The sequence below is a fragment of the Nannospalax galili genome, unplaced genomic scaffold (genome assembly GCF_000622305.1).
Source record: "Nannospalax galili isolate Female #2095 unplaced genomic scaffold, S.galili_v1.0 scaffold770, whole genome shotgun sequence".
Lineage (NCBI taxonomy): Eukaryota > Metazoa > Chordata > Mammalia > Rodentia > Spalacidae > Nannospalax > Nannospalax galili.
The window spans coordinates 1,346,193-1,365,509 of record NW_008328344.1 but is presented as its reverse complement, the minus strand read 5'-3'; the positions used below and the strand labels follow the sequence as shown (position 1 = coordinate 1,365,509).

At 45.0% G+C, this 19,317-nt stretch overlaps 1 protein-coding gene and 1 long non-coding RNA gene across 7 annotated transcripts in view; both read left to right on the top strand.

Annotated features, from left to right (window-relative positions):
- Positions 1-12: 12 nt before the first annotated feature.
- LOC108490440 lies at positions 13-2,523 on the top strand. The gene is made up of 3 exons (XR_001872296.2): positions 13-78; positions 801-971; positions 2,359-2,523. It is a non-coding gene; the product is annotated as an uncharacterized LOC108490440 (long non-coding RNA).
- Positions 2,524-14,332: 11,809 nt separating this feature from the next.
- Positions 14,333-19,317, top strand: part of Wwox (WW domain containing oxidoreductase) — a 1,076,697-nt gene continuing 1,071,712 nt past the window's right edge. For 4 of the 6 annotated variants that reach the window (XM_008826895.2, XM_029560055.1, XM_029560083.1 and 1 more), the window contains exons 1-2: positions 14,333-14,570; positions 18,940-19,004. In XM_008826895.2, coding sequence (XP_008825117.1) covers positions 14,464-14,570; positions 18,940-19,004 — 172 coding nt within the window. In that variant the 5' untranslated portion in view covers positions 14,333-14,463. The remainder of the gene's footprint in view (positions 14,571-18,939; positions 19,005-19,317) is intronic. The other 2 variants (XM_029560130.1, XM_029560113.1) reach the window with 1 other exon arrangement.

Genomic DNA, 19,317 nt, shown 5'->3' with positions numbered 1-19,317 from the left:
CCCAGGGTGCCTTACGCTCCCTCCCAGCTCCAGCTTTTCCAAGGATAAGTCGTTTCCAGGCTACACACCTTGTAGCCAGTAAGTAGCTTTTCCTCTCTTGCTCTTCTCTTATTTGCATCGTCAAATACATTTCTTAATTTTTCCGATCCCTACATGGTAAATTCCCTCTTTAAATTCCGAGTGTTGGAACACTGGCTTATTTTCCTGATCAAACTCTTAGTTACATTAATGATATGTGTTAGCTCAAACCTCCAACATGGTTTGAAGGAGGTAGCAATATTATTATTTTAAAGATTTATTGGGCCATCCTATGCCCCCTAAATAGCCATTCCTTGCCTGCCTCTGTGTTGGACCTAACATCCTGTGACGAACAGACAAAAATCCTTCAGAATATATGAACAGATTCCTAGCATCCACCAGTCAAAGGGCTAAGAGTGTTGTCAGACAGTATCCAATAGCTGAGTTTCCTCACTTTGCCATAACCTGCCTATGAAATCTGTTACTTTATGACTTTCTTTGTTCTGTTAGCATAAAACTTTCATTGGGACATGGTATTTGGGGGAAATCTAAATCTTATTTGTTCATTCATTCACCCATTCATTCCCTTTTTGTTTTTTTCAGACAGGGTCTCCCTGTAACCCCAGCTGGCCTGGGACTCACTATGCAAACCAGGCTTGTCTCAGTCTCACAGAGATCTGCCTGCCTCTGCCTCCTGTGTGCTAGGATTAGAGTAGTCCACTACTATGCCTGGCTGACTTACTTATTTTTATTTTGTGTGTGTGTTATTCCTCTGTGGCAAGAGCTGTTTCTTTTGTGGAAACAGCTGAATTCACTTTGAAGCCCAGCCTGGCCTCAAAACTGTGGTGATCCTCCTGCTTCAGCCTCCCAAGTGCTGACATGACTATCAAGAGTGGTGACATCCAGCTTCAGCATTCTTTCTTACTGGGCAGAAGAGACTAACAGCTTCCCAGGTATCATTAGTATGTGGAGTTAAGCACTAAACATCAGGCTTGAGTTTACAAGGACTCATGATTAAAGTTAAATTAGGTCTGCAGAGTATATAGGGGTGGGGGGGAATTGAAAGGACCGACTTCCTGGTAATGGTAATTGAAGAACCATGGCTCTAGGAATAGTCTACTAAAATTTGTGCCCATTGCATCCATTTCTTTTGAATGATGTCAAATTGTATTGAGCAAAAATGAATCAATCTTGTCATAAGTTCCTTATTATTGAAGAAATAATCAATCAAAAAGAAAACAAAAGTCAAAGGTAGAAATCCTTGCTGGGAACTGGACTTTAAACCATGGGCAGATAGAGCCATCTGGTGTGCAAGACAGTAACAACATGTTTGGATGTTTAAAAATAACTTTAAAAATCATAGTGATTCAGGTATTTTTACAAAAGCAAACCATCCTTTTTGAAAAATTACATTGATCTAATTATTTTGTGTGTGTATGTGTGTGGGTGTGTATAGGTCTCCTTCTACCATGTGCGTCCCAGGATTTAAACTCAGGTCATCTGACTTGTCTCCAAGTACCTTTACCCACTGAGCCATCTTACTGGCTCTGTACTGTTCTTAAGATTTTCTAAGGGTTAGAGTTTGAGGACCTAAACTCTAGCATGTCCTCCCAAATTTTTTTGAAGCTCATTATAATCTTACTCACTCTTGTGGTTTGAATGAGAAATGCCCCCATAGGCTCAAGTGTGTAAACACTTGCTTCCCAGTTAGTTGTGCTGTTTGGGAAGTCTTGGAATTTTAGGAGGTGTGACCTTGCTGGAGGAAGCACATCACTGAGGCAGGCTTCGAGAGTTCATAGTCTTGCCCCACTTCTCACTCACTCTCTCTGTAGGAAATAGGTAGATACTAGTCTTTTCTTTCAAATTCTGTAAAACTTGGAACTTAGTTAATGACAAGGTATTCTAATATTTTCATTTGTTTGTTTGTTTTGGGTCTTTTTGAGACAGGGTCTTCCTGTAGCCCCAGCTAGCCTGGAACTTACTTTGTAGACCAGGCTGGCCTTGAACTCATATGAAATCTGCCTGCCTCAGCCTCTCAAGTGCTAGGATTAAAGGTGTGGACCACCACACCCAGCCAGGAATTCTAATCTTTTAATAATACCACACCCTGTAAGACTTTTGTTTAAGGAAAGGCCCTGATGCATTCCTGAGCCTCTTGACCTGGAGCAGTGAAGTTCTTTTTCCTTGGGACTCTTTAAATCAGCCAACCAGGAAAGACTGTGAGGTCTGACCCCAGCCAATGGGGGAAGGACACAATTCTCTTGCATTAGGGATAAAAGCCCCCCAAGCTTCTGGGTCTGGTATATACTTATTGGATCTGATTGATCGTTCTTTTTGCAGCATTGATGGGGTCATTGGACCTCAAATTTTATTTCTAACATTTCTGCTTGTGTTTGCTGTTGAAGATGTGAGCTCTCATCTTCCTGCTCCCTGACAGCTGCTTGATGATGTGCCTCCCTGCCATGATGGACTCTCACCTTCTCTTTGGAACCTTAAGCTAAAATAAACTACCATAAGTCTCTTTCAGTCATAGTGTTTTATCACAACAACAAAGAAGTAATTAATGTGCTCCCTTGAGCTTGCCTGCCAACAGATCCTTGTTAGAGCAAAGTCAAAACTATAAATCCAGGGAGCCAGAACTGATAGCAACTGAAGGAAGAGCTACAACAGTGTGCATTTGGGACTCCAAACCTGTAAGTTCCTACATCTGGCATTCTAACCCTTAAAAGTTCCCAAATGCCTGAGTGTCTTTAAAAAAAAATTATTTGGACTAGAGAGATGGCTCAGTAGTTAGAAGCACTGACTTGTCTTGAAGAAGACCTGGGTTCAAATCCCAACACCCACATGGCAGCTAGCAACTGTCTGTCTGTAACTCCAGTTCCAGGGGATCTGATGCCCTCTTCTGTCCTCTGCAGGCCCTGCATGACATGGGTGTACTTACACAGATGCAGGCATAACACTCATATACATAAATTAAATACATTTTAGCTGGGACTGGAATATGCAAGAGATGTGGGACACCATGAAAAGATCAAATCTGTGTATCATAGGCATAGAGGAAGGAGAAGAATCTCAGGTTAATGGTATTGACCAGATGTTAAACAGGATTGTAGAAGAGAATTTCCCGAAATCAAGGAAAGACATCCTCATACAAATACAAGAAACACATAGAACACTAAACAGACAGGACCAGAAAAGAAACTCCCCATGGCATATCATAGTAAAAACACTAAATGTACAGAACAAAGAGACTACTGAAAGCAGCAAAAGAAAAAGAGTAAGCACATATAAAGGAAAGCCCATCAGAATTACAGCTGACTTATCAATGCAAACTATGAAAGCCAGAAGAGCCTGGATCAAGTAGATGGAATCCCACTGAAATGGACCAACAGCCCATGGAAAACTGACGATGCAGAGACCCAAAAGTTCGGTGCCTTGCCACAATAGGAGGAAGATCATCCCACACCTACCATCCTGTACAAGACTCAGGGACTTTTGCGGAAGAGGTTGGTGGAAAGAATGTAAGAGCTGGAGGAAGAGGTGGAGTGTTAACTGGAAGTGTCCTCAGACCACTATGCCTGCAAGCTATAGTCACACTATAGCTCATTTGCCCCTCCCACCCAGTCGACCTTAGCTGCATGGGGGGGGGGCTAAGGATATACAAGCTGAGGAGAGCTGGAGGAAGAGGTGGAGTGTTAACTGGAAGTGTCCTCAGACCACTATGCCTGCAAGCTCATTTGCCCCTCCCACCCAGTCGACCTTAGCTGCGTGGGGAGGGGCTAAGGATATACAAGCTGAGGATACCAGGAGGCCCCTCTCTCACCATTTTCTGTGGCTGTCAGGAAGTCACAGGATCTATATTTGAATGTGGACTTTCCAATGCAGCTGTAAATGGGGGGGTCACCCACTCCTCTGTAAATAAACCTCCACCCTAGGTTCTGTTAACAAAAAGAAAAAAGAAAATGATAGGTGTTTGGATAGATAGCTGAGAGGGATCTGACTAAACCACAAGTGGATGGACTTGCACTGGGGAATGTCTGGGGACACTGACTTGACACTGTGGGCCTTAACACCCAGGACAGAGTGGGTTTCATTGGCGGGGGGGGGCTATAAAGATGATTCAGATTGAGATAATTCTGTGTGTATATGGGGTGGGGAGTGCATGCCATGGTGTATGTGTGGAGGACAGAGGACTTTCTGGAGTCAGTTCTCTTGTCCCACCATTCCTGGCATGAGGTTCCTGGGGATCAAACTCAGGTTATGAGGCTTGGCAGCATGTGCCTTAGGTCTTTAATTTACAGTACTAGGGATTGAACCCAGGGCTTCACACATGATAGGCAAGTACTCTACCACTGAGCTGCAGCCCCAGCTAAGGCCTGCATATTTTACTTTGTCAGTCTTCCCATAGAGTTGACCAAATAATATACCAGTTTGTCTGATTTCTATGTGTGGGTACCAGTGGAGTCTAGAACAGGGTGATGGATACCCCTAGAGCTAGTGTTTCAAACTGTTGTGAGCTGCCTGAAGTGGGTGCTGGGACCTGAACTCAGGTCCTCTGGAAAAGCAACAAGTGCTCTTAGCTGCTGAGCTCTCCAGCCTCCATTGGGATGAGTATTGGAGTGTGAACCAGCCAGCAGCTAACCTGTGCCTCTGACCTTCAAGAAGGGTTCAGAACCCATGGGAAAACACTATAGAACTCTGCACTCTAGAGTGTTGCTTAGTAAACAGCAGCGGTAGAATAGCACTCTGGACCTCTTTCTAGAAACAGGCTCTACGATACCTCAAGTAAATCTTGGCATAACACACTTGATTCACAAGTTAGTGATTTCCCAGCTTTCTGTCAGTATAGATGCTTTTTAAGTGAGTCTCAAACTGGGAACTTGTGTAGACATTTTCTTCCTTTAGTTTTGAAAGAAGGGCTTCATCTGTAGCCCAGGCTGGCTTTGAACTTGCAGCAATCCTGCTGCCTCTGTCTCCCAAGTGCTAGGATTCCAGGTTGGTCCCACTATACACTCAACTAGAGACATTTTTTATTGTAACTGGGAGACTGTATGCTGCTGGCCTCTGAGGTTGAGAAATCCCAGCCTAAAGTGACAGGAGAAACCTTGGAGAGATCATTGATGTTGTTAGGAGCACCTGAAAGTTAACATTTCAGAAGTTTAGAATTCTACCTCGGGGACCACTTCCCAGTTTGAAAAATGTATCAGTTACTTTTGCATCACTGTGAAAAAAAAATCTGACAGACACAACTTAAGGGATGAAAGATTAATTTGCTTATGTTTTCAGAGGATTTAGTCCATAATGGGGGGGAAGTTATGGTAGAACAGCTCAGTTTACATCATCACAGATCTCCTAGTTTGCTTTCTGTTGCTGTAGCAAACACCACGTCCAAAAACAACTTGGAGAGGAAAAGTTTTGTTTGGCTTCCACTTCTAGGTCACAGTCAATCACTGAGGGAAGTCTGGGCAGGAGCTCAAGCAGGAACTGAATTGGAAACCATGGAGGAAGGATGCTTACTGGCTCACTCTTAGATAGCTTTTTTACAAAGCTCAGGCCCACTGACCCAAGAAACAGTTCCACCCCCACATCAATCAACAGTCAAGACAATTCCCCACAGACCTGACCGCAGGCCAAGTTGGATCTGGGAAATGCCTCAGTCGAGATTCCTTTTTCTCTAGGTTGTGTTGACAGTAAAACCTAACGAGGACAATGCACAAGGAAACAGGGTTTGTTGAGGGGGAATGGGAGAAGTGATGCAGCCAAGGATAATATATCTATTAGGACCTGCTCCCAGTGACCACCTCCTCTACCCAGGCCCCAGTTTTTAGTTTTCAGAACCTCCTAAAATGGCACCAGCAACTGGGGATGAAGCATTCAGTTAATAATTCAATTCATAAGCCTGTCTGGGACATTTCAAAATGAAATAAGAACAGGTTTTTTTTCCCTATATATTTTTTATTGAATTTTGTGCATTTCATGCAATATATCTTAATCATATTTAGACCTCCTCCCCTATCTGCACCTCCTCATAGCCCCGTCACTGGATTTCAAGCATTATGTCATATATGTTAAGGCCTATGGAGTCAAGTTTATGTCCACTTGGTGTGAGTTTGTCCATCTAGTGTCACTTCCTTAAAGAAGACCAACTCTCTCTCACCCAGCAGTGATCAGCTGCCAATAGTTCCTTGGCTAAGTTTGGGGCTTCTTACTCATTTTCCCATTTCTATGCTGGATTTTTTTTTAGTGGTTTTTTTTGTTTTGTTTTGTCTTTTTGAGACAGGGTCTCCCTGTAGCCCCAGCTGTCCTGGAACTCACTATGTAGACCAGGCTGGCCTTGAACTCACAGAGATCCTCCTGCCTCTGCCTCCTGAGTGCTGGGACTAAAGGCGTGCACCACCACGCTCGGCTTAATGGTCTTTTTAAAAAATTTATTATTTTTATTTTATGTGTATGAGTGTATTGTCTGCATGTGTGAAAGTGCACCCATGTTATGCAATGAATGGCCCATGGAGGTCAGAAGAAGACATTGGATCCCCTGGAACTGGAGTTATGGAAGGTTGTTAACTACCATGTGGCTGCTGGGAATTGAACCCGGGTCCTCTGCAAAAGCAGCTAGTGCTCTTAACCGCTGAGCCATCTCTCCAGCCCCCTTTTTATAGTCTTTTTGAGACAGGGTCTCCCTGTAGCTTCAACTGGCCTGGAACTCACTATGTAGACCAGACTGTTCTTGAACTCACAGAGAGCTGCCTGTGTCTCCCAGCTCTGCCTCCCAAGAGCTGGGATTAAAGGCATGTGGCACCACGTCCAGCTCTATGCTGGATTTTTGTCTGGTTTGAGTTTGCTTGGGTCTTGTGCCTGCTGTCACGATTGCTGTAAGTTCATATTAGCAAGTTCCTAGCTGCCTGGAAAACTGTTTCCTTGTGGTCATCCATCATCCCTGGCTCTTACAATCTTTCTGCCCCCTCTTCCACAATGGTCCCTGAGCCCTGGGTGGGTGAGGTTTAATACAGGCATGCTATCCAGGAACATGCACTCTGCCACCTCCTAGTCTCTACATTTTGGCCAGTTGCGGCTTTCTGTGTTAATCACCCTCTGTTGTGAGGAAGCTTCGCTGGTGACAGTTGAGAGATGAATTAGTTTTCTCTCTGCCTTCTGTTCCACTATGTTCCATAAGCCTTAGTTATAAATGTTCCATTGTAGATGTGCCATTTAGGGCTGGGCATGACATAGACACTTATTCTCTGTGTTTTGATCAGTTGTAGAACTCTGTGCTAGTTTCCATCTGTTGCAAAGAGAAGCTTCTTTGATGAGTAGTGACAGGTATACTTGTCTGTAAATTTCGTTATTTTGTTTTTCTTTACTGCTGAGTTCTACTCCATTGTGCAAATGTACCACATTTTCATTATCCACATGTCAGTTGAAGGATATTTAGGTTGTTTTCATTTCTTAGCTATTGTGAAAGAGCAGCAACAAACATGGAGATATGAGTATCTCTGCAGTAGGATAAGTCCTTTGGGTATATGCCAATGAGTGGTATAACCAGATCATGAAACCATAAGAGTCTGTTTCTGGCCTGATGCCATGTCATAGGAAACAGGTGGCAGGACAGGTTCTGACTAGATCACTGAAGAATCTGAACTCCTCAATTTTACCTGACTGCACAATTGGGACTTTGTGACCTAATTTCCTGTTCCTTATGAAAGAGTAAGTGGGCTAAAGTGAGAGGAGAAAGGGTAGGCAGAGGGATAGTAAACAGTAGTTGATACAAACACACAGCAATTCTCATAGGTTCAAAATGGGATATCAGTGGTTAGGCTGGGGAGATAGCTCAGTGGTTAAAACTCTTGTGCTGTGTGACACTATTTCTGGGAGTCATGGACCACAGGAAATGGATGACAGGTTAAAGTAAGGATACCACCAAAGTCCAACTTGTGGAACTAATGAGTTTGTTGGAGTTACTTGATAGAGCATGGGTGAGGGGTCACTTTACAGGAGCAGAAATGACACAGAGATGCATCATAGAAATCCCATCCCAACATGGGTGATGACTTGCAAAAAATAGAGACCTGGAGTTAACTGCATAACTTTGCAGGCAGCTTGACAGGTTACAGAATGTCATCATCTCCTCTTCCTCCTCCTCCTTCTCCTCCTCCTCCTCCTGCTCCTTTTCCTCCTCCTCTTCCTTCTCCTCCTTTCCCTCCTCTTCCTCCTTCTCCTCTGTCTCCCCCTCCTTTATTTTTGATTATTCATTTATTTTATGTGTGTGAGTGTTATGCCTGCCTGTAAGTGCACCCGTGTCATACAATGCCCTCAGAGAATAGAAGAGAACATCGGATCCCCTGGAACTAGAGTGACTGACAGTTGTTAGCTGGCATGTGGGTGCTGGGAATTGAACCCCAGGTTTCTGCAAGAACAGCCAGTCTCTTTAACTGCTGAGCCATCTCTCCAGCCCCGAAGAGTGTCTCTAAGCTCAGATGGTCTGAGCTTCTTCCAGGTAGCTTGGCTGATATGCCTCCTCCAGGCAGCTCCTCTGGTCTGAGATAAATGTCTCAGCAGTCATTTTAGCTTGGGGAGAACTGGGGCTTAGTTTATCTGGGAAGTTTTAGGGACTTCCTGAAGCCTTTGAGTTCTTTATTTTCTGAGTTTTAAGAAGCCTCTTTTAGAATTTCCCTAGTCTTATTTTTAATTTTCTTTATAAGATGTATTGCCTGCATGTGTGTAAGTGTACCCATGCCGTGCAATGCCAGAACAGGGTGTCGGATTTTCTGGAACTGGAGTTAAGCCAGCTGTTAACTGCCATGTAAGTGCTGGGAACTGAACCCAGGTCCTCTGCAAAGTAGCCAGAGCTGTTAACCACTGAGCCATCTCTTCAGGTCCCTGCTATTTTATTTTTAATTATGAATGTATGTGTGTGTGTGTGTGTGTGTGTGTGTGTGTGTGTGTGTGTCTGTGTCTGTGTCTGTGTCTGTGTGTGTGTGAACTGCCCAACTTGGGTGCTGGGAACTGAACTCAGATCTTCTGCAAGAGCAGAAAGAGCTCTTCACAGTTGACCCATCTCTCCAGCAGAATTTCTTGAGTCTTAGGAACATCAGGATTTCAGAGCTTTGGAAGAAGCTGCTATGCTACAGCTTGCTCCACAAATGTGAGGATCTGCATTTAGTTCCCCAGAAATCATTAAAATGCAGCATAGGTGTGACACCCACATGGAATTCCATTGCTTCCAAGGTCAAGACAGAGGATCCTTGGAAAAGGCTGGTTAGACAGACTAGCCTTATCAGCAAGCTCTGGGTTTACTTGAGACACCCTGCCTCAATGAATAACGTGAATAGCAATTGAAGATCACTCTTGACATCAACCTTAAGCCTCCACAAGCACCCCCACACATGGGAACTCGCGTATACACATACGTGAGCACCACACATGTATAGACAGGAAAAGCAAACAACTAAATGGTGTTTTCATTTAGTTTTTCATTATATATGTTCAGGAAAACATCTGTCCCTTAAGAGGCATGTGGAGGAGCTATCCCATAGCAATAATCATTTTCAAGACTTAAAGGAAAAACGTATCACTGTCACTGTCACTTACCTTTAAAATATGCATTTCTCTTTTTGAGGCGCGTCTCCCTGTAGCCCCAGATGGCCTGGAACTGGCTATGTAGCCCAGACTGGCCTCAAACTCACAGAGATCCACCTGCCTCTACCTCCATGGTGCTAGGATTGAAGGCATGTGCCACCATACCAGGCTCAAAATATGCAATTTTTTGATGGAGACTCCCATTCTCTAAGACCTGAGCCAGTAGACCGCTCTATAACACAGGGCTGGGAAACAAGTTCTAAATCGGGTCCACTCTGGAAATCTCCTTAAGCAAGGCCAAGTTGAAGGTTTGCTGCATCTTTTGAATATAGGCCATCTATAGACAGAATGCTTGTCAGATGCTTCAAGAGTCTACGTTGTAAGTTTGGAATTTGGTTGGTCATGAGGTTGTACCTATTATCAACAGAACCATGTTAGTTGGAAAAACAATCTCTGATCAGAAAACCCAGAGGAAGACTTTGTATTTTGAATATAAGGGAAGCAGAATCCCCTTTAGGGTTCTTATTTCCATTACTAAATGAATTTAAGAATGGACTCAAATGGAAGCTTCAGGAGAATTTTGTTACAGTTTAAAAGGAAAAACCCTCAGGTCAGGCAAACTGTAAATACCAGTAGCTGGTTGGAGGAGGAACGTGGAGGAGAGAAGAAAAAAGCCACGTCCCATTCAAAGCTGGCTGGGAGGTTAGACACAGGACAGACTAGCAGCCATGTGGTGGGAAGGAAGACTTTACAGAGTAAAGTAACCCAAAATGTTTGGCCAACCTAAAGTGTTCGTGAAGCATACTCAGGAGAGAGAGAGAAGAAAAGGAGAGGTTATGCTTTTCTGGAAAGCAGCAGACTTAGGAGGCTACATGCCTGGAGTCACGGATAAGCTACTGCATGCACTGAGGGATAAGCTGAACCATCTCATTCACACACCGGTTATTCTGGTTCTTTAGCATGAACCCTCCTTCCTAGGGGTGGTTCCTTGGCTAGGTGATTGACCTGTCTCAACTGGAAATTTGAATCTCCACCCAGGTTAGAGATTTTGACTCTTTTGACTGGTTTTCTCTTAATGATCTAGGGGAGAAATGTGTCCCCTAGAGGGTTCTTTGTCTCTTCATAAAATAATTTAAGAATGGGGCTAGAGAGATGGCTCAGCGGTTAAGAGCACTGGCTGTTCTTGCATAAGACCTGGGTTTGAATTCCAGCACCCACACGGCAGTTAAACAACTGTCCGTAACTTCAGTTCCAGGGGATCCGACAGTCTCTTCTGTCCTCTGAGGGCACTGCACAACACAGATGCGCTTATCTAAGTGCAGGCAATACATGCATACACATAAAATAAAAATAATAAATAAAATATTAAAAAATTTAAGAATGGACTCAAATGGAAGTTTTAGGACAATTTTATGAGAGTTTAAAGAAAACTCCTCAGGGTAGGCAAGCTGGTAATCTGCCTTGAGGAGAATGGAGGAGAGAAGGAAAGAAGCCATGAAGCCAGTCTTGTTTAGAGCAGTCAAGGGGCAGTCAGACATGTGGCAGACTGTTAGCTACATGGGAGGAAGGAAGCTTTAGAGAAAAAGTAAGGAAATACAAGATTGGGGCAGCCTAAAGTCTGAGGGACTGCATTCTTAGAAAAGGAATATGGCCAGGCGTAATGGTACATGTTGTGCCCAGAGAACAGATCCCCAAGAATTACCAGGGAGTCCAGAGAGCATGCAAGAACAAAGTCTTTATTTGGGCTCAAGCTCCGAATCTCAGACACCCGATTTCAGGGGGAGGGAGCTTTTCATAGGTTTCAGACAAAGGGAGGAGGGGAATGACAGAGTTATATTTTGATTGGTCCAAAGAGCCTGCATGTGCCAACATACTTTTGAATTTGATTGGCTACAGTCTTGGAGGCTGCTCATTGGTGGGTGCTGCCCTCAGGACTGTGGAATGTGCTGACTGTTATCTTCAGGGCTAGAGGACCCTGTTTATTCCTTATAAAGCCCCAAACCTGCCTGGGTCCCCTGGACATGCCCAGGCTTGCCTGGTCTATGACCATGAGACATCATGAAAATGGAGGAATCAGCAGTCAAAATGGAGACGGTGCAGTTTGTCCCTCTGGTTCCCTCAAGCCAAGCAATTTACAGAAGTGTACTGAATAAACTGCGAGCTATGTGACAGCTATGGTTGACAAGATAAGCTGAACTAGGAAGCATGAGCCTTAACTGAGTGAAACAGAATGTATGTGTGAGTGTGATAAGTAACCCAAGAGCAGTCACCATATCTAAGACACCAAATGAACTCACTGACGTCAAGACAATGACAGACTGACAGTAAAAAGCATATAAAAAGCCAGAGACTCCGGGCAGTTCACCGATGCTTGGCAACTCCTGAGACCAAGACAGACCGTCATTCTGTCTGGCCGCATCCCGACGTTCTTGCCCGAGACATCGAGATACCAAGACTCTGCTTGAGACCTGCCATGACTGCATGTGATCATCAGGACCTGCAGCCGAGCAACTTCTGTCGGGAGAGAGCAACGATCATGGTGGACACTGAGAACCTCCACATGGAGCACCTAAGGACTGGGACATTGGGCTCTGGCCCTGAGGTACTCCCTAAGATCTAGGAGCTCTGAACATTGGTTCAGTTCTTCCTGCTTCTCCCCTTGAGTGTTTATGTTGTTTGTGAATGTATTTTGGGCTTGTTGTGTGAAATATATTGTACTTGCAACCTCTCACTCATGCGGAATCTCTTCTGTCGTATGTGCTCGTCCTGGCTCTCCCAAGCAGCAATATCTGGACAGTTCTGCTCCTCAGGACTGATCCAAATCCACCTCAGGATGGAATGTATTAGAATAGGGAATTAAGAATTTAAGAATTGTATTGAATGTAATAAAATTAAGAAACTAAGAATCAAAAAAGAACTCTAGCAAAAGTATGTAAACAAATCCAAAGTGTGTACATTAAGGATAAGAGCATCACTTAGTAGCCCTAGAATGTAACCTAGCAACCTGAGTGTAACTGTGTGATTAGCCAAATGACGTAAGCAACTGATAAACATATGTTTGCCAAGTCATGCATAAGGACTATGAAAACCCAGAGGAAGATCAGTTCAGGGGCACACATATGAGCTGAACTCCCATCAGCCGTGCGGCCCCATCTTCTGACTGATCTCGTCTCTGGACTGTGAGAAAAAAGAGGAACTTGACTTCGCGAACATCCGAACCTGCCTTGACCCTCGACTGCAAGACAACCAAGCTGAGCTGAGACTACCGTCACCACATCTGCCTGAGATGATGTCACTCGGGCATTGGCCCTAGGACTGGTACTCTTATCTGTCGTTGTGTTATGTGTGAAATTTGTTTATAATTCCCCAAATAAATGCATTGAAAGACATTGGCTCTAGAAATATTTATCCTCCCTCGCATAACGAGGTGATGCTCAACTAAGCCTTAACAACTCCACTTGCGACAAGAAGTGAAAAGAGCAGTTAGTCCTAAATAGGGGCAGGGGTCTAGGGAGTCCAGGGGAGGGGGCCAAGGAGGAGGGTTCCACAGTACACACCTTTAATTCCAGCACTTGGGAGGCAGAGGTAGGTGGATCTCTGAGTTCTGTCTATTTCTTCAGCATACTTTAAGGTGACTCCACCTTCCTAGGGTGGTCCTATGACTAGGTGATTGACCAGTGAAACTGGAAAGGTGGCTCTTCAGACAGACAGACTAATGACCAGTTAATCTTATGGGGCCTTTTGACACTCTAACATTAAGGGACTTTTGCTACTGTTACATTTTTCTCTTGATTTTTGGGGACAAGGTCTCACTTTGTAGCTCATGCAGGCCTCAAGCGCATGGTAATCTTCCTGCCTTAGCTTCCCAAGTGCTGGGGTTACAGGCATGAGCCCCATACCTGTCTAGAATTTGTATTCTAAGTTCTCTACAGTACATAGAGTTAACATCGCATTTATATGTATAGCAGAGTTTGTGAACGGTAAATCCCTGGAGAGTTTCAAAGTGGGATATTCATCCCCTATAAGACCCTGACAAGCCCCAAAGGGCTTAGGATAAAGATATGAAATAATTAAAAAAAGATTGTGGTATTTCAGCTGGGTGTGGTGGCACAAGCCTGTAGTCCCAGTACTTGGGAGGCAGAAGCAGGCGGATCTCTGAGTTCAAGGCCAGCCTGGTCTACATAGTGAGTTCCAGGACAGCTGGGGCTACAGGAAGACCCTGTCTCAAAAAAGAAAAAAAAAAAATCGTGATATTTTCCTTTCTTTTTTGGAACTAGCCTTAGCGAGTTTCTCCAGCGTGAACTTTGTATATGACACCATTACAACGTCGTGTCCTAACATCAAAAGGTTGCCTACGAGTAGAGAGGCTAGAGCCCACCCTTTTTTTTTTTTTTTTGGCTCTAATAGGTTAGTTGTAAATGGACTACATTTCCCATGATGCTCCTTTGCCAGCGTCAGCTCAGCCTGGTCAGAAGAACGCGGAAGTGATTTCCGGTCGCCCAGCAACGGGCAGAGTCCTGGGCAGTGACTGAATGCGCACGCCCCTGCCCTGACTGCTAGAGGGCGAAGAAGCTCCGTTCCAGTTTGAGCTGGTCCGCGTCTTCCGGGAGTTTTCTTCCCGCCGCGCGGCAGTGGCATCTCTTTCCTTTCGTTCTGCTCAGGCTCCGCCCCTTTCCTCCCGGAAGTCACGAAATCCCGGAGACTGGATCGCAGCGGCGGAGCGTGCCGTACGTCTCCGGGCGGCGCAGTGCGCAGGCGCGAGCGGTCTGGCCTTCTAGACGCGCGCGACGCGGTTGAAGCGGGAGTTCCTAGCTGAGGAGACCCGGCGGCCTCGGGCGAGCGGACGAGCGAGTTTCGGTTGTTTGTGCCATGGCCGCACTACGCTACGCGGGCCTGGACGACACTGACAGCGAGGACGAGCTGCCCCCGGGCTGGGAGGAGAGGACCACCAAGGACGGCTGGCTGTACTACGCCAAGTAAGCGCTGCACGGACCGCGGGCACCTGCGTCCCGGGAGGGCGGGCCCACGTGACCGCGACCTGCCGCAGGGTCCCGGCCGCACTGTGGGCGCTGGGGGTGCACGGAGTGGGGGTGGGGGTGGGGGGGGTCCCTTGGCCCTGTGCAGCGCGCCCCCTGCTGTCCTCCTCGCAGCACTGCATTGCGCCGTGCAGTCCTGGCCCAGCTGCCTCCTGGGGGGGGAGGGGGTCTGGGTGGGAGGGTTTGTAAATGTATGTCGTGGGTGGCTCAGGGTGCAGAGGGACGTTTTGCAGATCCCAGCAGAGCCTTGTGCACTGTCAGTGGTCACCTTGGGTCATGAAAGAACTGTGTTCTGATCTGTAGATTGAGTTGACACGAGGGTGAGTCCAGCGCTGTGCATAAATGACAGTCGTTCATCGCAGGGTATGGCGGATTAGAGCGACCCTCTCCAGCTGGTGTTTCATCAGGACTAGCTGTGCCTCTGAGGCCCGATGTTGGAATCACTTCCTTCCCCCACGTTATTTTTTCCATTGAGATAGGGTCTCACTCTGCAGTCCTGGTTGACCTGAACTTTCTATGTAGACCAGTCACAGAGATGTGCCTCTCTCTGCCTCCCGAGTGCTCAGATTACTATAGGAACGTATTATATATAAACTTATTAAATATATAATTATATATTACACACGCACACCCACACCCCCCCACACCCACACACATCCGTGTCATGCAGTACCCTCAGAGGCCAGAAGGTGGTGCTGGATCCCCTGGAACTGGAGCTAAGACAGTTGTTGGCTGCCATGTGGGTGCTGGGAACTGAACCCAGCAGCAAGTGCTTTTAACTGCTGGGCCACTTCTCCAGCCCCTTCAAGGGTGTTGTCTTAGAAATGTTGGGGGCTGGAGAGGTGGCTCATTGGTGAAGAACACTTGCTGTTCTTCCAGAGAAACCTGTTAGATTCCCAGCACCCACATAGTGGCTAATGACTGTCTCTAACTCCAGTTCCAAGGGATCCAACACCCTCTTTTGGCCTTGGTGGGCTTTGCACAACACAGGTACACTTACACACAGGCAAAACACTCATACATGTAAAATGAAAAAAAAAAATAAAAAAATTTTTAAATAGAAATGTTGGGTTTCATGGGGGCTGGAGAGATGGTTCAGCAGTTAAGAGCACTGACTGCTCTTGCAGAGGACCCGGGTTTGATTCCCAGCACCCCCATGGCGGCTACAAACCGTCCTTAACTTCAGTTCCGGCGAATCCGAAGTCCTCTTCTGACCTCCGCGGCACTCACAGACGTGCAGGCAATACACTCATACACATAAAATAAAAATAATAAAATATTTTCAAAAACGTTGGGTTTCAGCTGCAGCAGACTGTACTTGGGGATATCTGCTTTTTAAAAAATATTTTATTTTTATTTTATGTGTATGTAGTGTTATGCCTGCATGTAGGTAAGTGCACCCGTGTCGTGCAATGCCTGCAGAGGACAGAAGAGGCTGTTGGATCCCCTGGAACTGGAGTTATGGACAGTTGTTAACTGCCATGTGGATGTGGGTTCTGGGATTCAAACCTGGGTCTTCTGCAAGAACAACCAGTGTTCTTAACCACTGAGCCATCTCCAGCCCGGGATGTCTGCTTTTTTAAAAACAATAATATATATGGCACACGCCTTTAATCACAGCACTCAGGAGGCAGAGGCAGATGGATCTCTGTGAGTTCAAGGCCAGCCTGATCTACATAGGGAGCTCCAGGCCAACTGGGGCTACAGGGAGACCCTGTCTCAAAAACCAAACAGACAAACAAATGAACAAACAAACAAAAATTATATATATATATATATATTTAGTTTGCAAAATGGCGGGTTTCATGATACCAGTTTCCATGTATATAGATTGTATGCTTTAATCCTATCCAGAACCCTATCACCCTTTTTTGGTCCTCCCTTCCTTTCACTGGTCTACTTTCTTCTCTCAGATAGTTTGCCTTTTGCTTTCTTGCTTATGTATTTTTAAAAAATTTTTTACCTGTTTTTTTTTTTAAACAGGGTCTCATGTAGCCTAGGCTGGCCTTAACTCAGTATGTGGCCAAGGCTGGCCTTGAACTCCTGAGTCTCCTGCCTCCATTTCCTGAGTGCTGAGGGCACAGGTATAAACGAACACACTTGGCTTTACGTTTTTAAAATCTAGAGGAATCAGTATTTTTACAGCTTTTTACGTGAGTATATTATTCCTTGATTTTCAGAAAAAAATGCTTTGCCAGCATCTGGAATTTGTTTTTTTCTTTTTTGGTGTGTGTGTATATGTCTCTTTTTAAAAATATTTTATTATTTTTATTTTATGTGTATGAGTGTATTGCCTGCATGTATGTGAGTGCACCCATGTCGTGTGGTGCCACGGAGGTCAGAAGAGGGCTTCGGATTCCCCTGGAAATGGAGTTAAGGACGGTTTGTAGGCACCAGGTGGGTGTTGGGAATTGAACCCAGGTCCTTTGGACTGCTGAGCAATCTCTCCAGCCCCATATCTCTCTTTTTTTAAAGACAGGGTTTCACGTAGCACAGGGTTGCCTGGGACTCAACATTTAGCTGAGGATGACTTCCAAGTTTCTGATCCTCTTGCCTCTGCTTTCCAAATATGGAATTACAGGTGTGTATCACTACACCTGGTTCTAGGAAGAGTTGACAAAATAGCTTTTCCTGGGTTATTACAAAATTAGAGGTTAGGTTAGGCCCTGGAGTGTCTCCATTGGTAAGTTGTAAACTCTTCCCAGGAGATTCTCACCTACTCTGGGGTGTGAATCACTGCTGTCCTGGGTGACCAGGTGGAAAGACCCTGTAGAAAACAGAAAGGCCCTGGTGAGTTCATTCAGGTGTATAGAGCAAGTCTTAAGTGTCAGCACCTTGTTTGGAAGACACTTGGAATAAACTCCCTGGAGTCTGGGACAAGAGAAGGCCTTCTCACTCCCAGAGACTACTCTCAACAAGTTTAAACAGCACATGACAATTTACCAATATAACATGTATGATATCCTACTATTTTCATTATAATAGTTGCTGTGTGAGACCGTTTGGACACAGTGTCCTCACAACAGCCCCTGAGATCATCACTAGGATTGTTTCCATTCTGCACATGGGGTGGGTCGTTGCCTAGTGGTGTACTGAGTCTGTCTTGTCAGATCTGGTGGTCCTAGATTGGTGGCTATCTTGTTATAACCAGCTGACCTATGCGACTATCTTCCTAAGGTCCTCTTGGGAGCAGTTAGGACCTAAAGTTACATGGTGGGAAGAATACACATTTAAAAAAAATATTTATTATTAGCGTGTGTGCGCATGCCAGTGTTTGTGGCGGTCAGAGGACAATTTTCATGAGTTGATTCTCTCCTTCCACTGTGGGATTCAGGGATCAAACTTGGGTCTTGGGTCTTGCACACAAGCACTTTTACCTGCTGAGCCACCTTGCTGGCCAAGAATACACATTTAAAAAAAAATTATTATTTTTATTTTATGTATAGTGAGTGTATTGCCTGTATCTATATAAGTGTACTTGTGCAATGCCCATGGAGGTCAGAAGAGGGTGTCAAATCCCCTGGAACTGGAGTTAGGGACGGTTATTAGCTACCTTGTGTGCTGGGAATCAAACCCAGGTCCTCTGTAAGAGCAGTCAGTGCTCTTAACGACTGAGCCATCTATCCAGCCCAAGAACATACATTTTTAAAGTTTGATGTGGGGACTGGAGAGATCGCTCAGCTGATAAGAGTACTGGCTTCTCTTGCAGAGGACAAGTGTTAGTTCCCAGCACCCACATGGCAGCTAACAACTGTCTGCAATTCCAGTTCCAGGGGATCCAACACCTTCTGGCCTCTGCAGGCATGTGGTACATTTACATAAGTGCAGACAAAACATATACATAATATAAAAATTTAAAAACAAACCAAAAAGACAAACATTTAAAAAAAAGATTGATGCTATGTTTAAGTTATATTTATTATTTAAATATTAGTGTTATAAATAGACACTGGGTTTTGTCAATAAATCCTGGGATAAAGTGAAAAGGAAATCGAGAGAGGCTGTGAGATGCTCCTTGTGATTCGTGGAGCTTTCTGAAGTTGATCCCCAGCCAGGTCGGGTCCCCTCTTCCTCCTTCCCAGTGCTCTCCACTTGGCCTCTAGGAGAATCCTTCATGATTGCATCGCCTTCCAGCCTGGGACCTCTGACCTGATGCAATCAGGGCAATTTGTGGTCTGCATGTTTCTTTCTGGGTCTGTTTTACTACTCTTGATGGAGTATTATCTGGGTAAGAAGCAATTTAATACAGTTGATTACTTTTTGAAATGTTAACTTTGTTATGGCTTTTTTTTTTTTTTTTTTTTGACAGTCACACTGAGGAAAAGACTCAATGGGAACATCCAAAAACTGGAAAAAGAAAACGAGTAGCAGGAGGTGTGTATGCTTTGCCAGAAGAAGCCCCCATGTGTGACACATTAATTAGGCAGGGAAGGTAGCAGTGAGCTAGCCCTGTCACTCGGGAGTGGCTTTCTGGTGGGTGACCATCAGGGAGTGAGACTCTAAGAGCTCTGTGGGATTTGGTATAAAGAGGAGATAAGATTTTGAGACGGACAGGAGGATGTCTTACCTGTCTTAGACAAGAAACTGTGACTATATGGGGGCCTGTGACTCAGTTTACTGTGTTCCTCTGCAGTTGCAGTATGTGGATGATTGCTTTTGGTGTGTGCTATGCAATTAAATGTGTCAG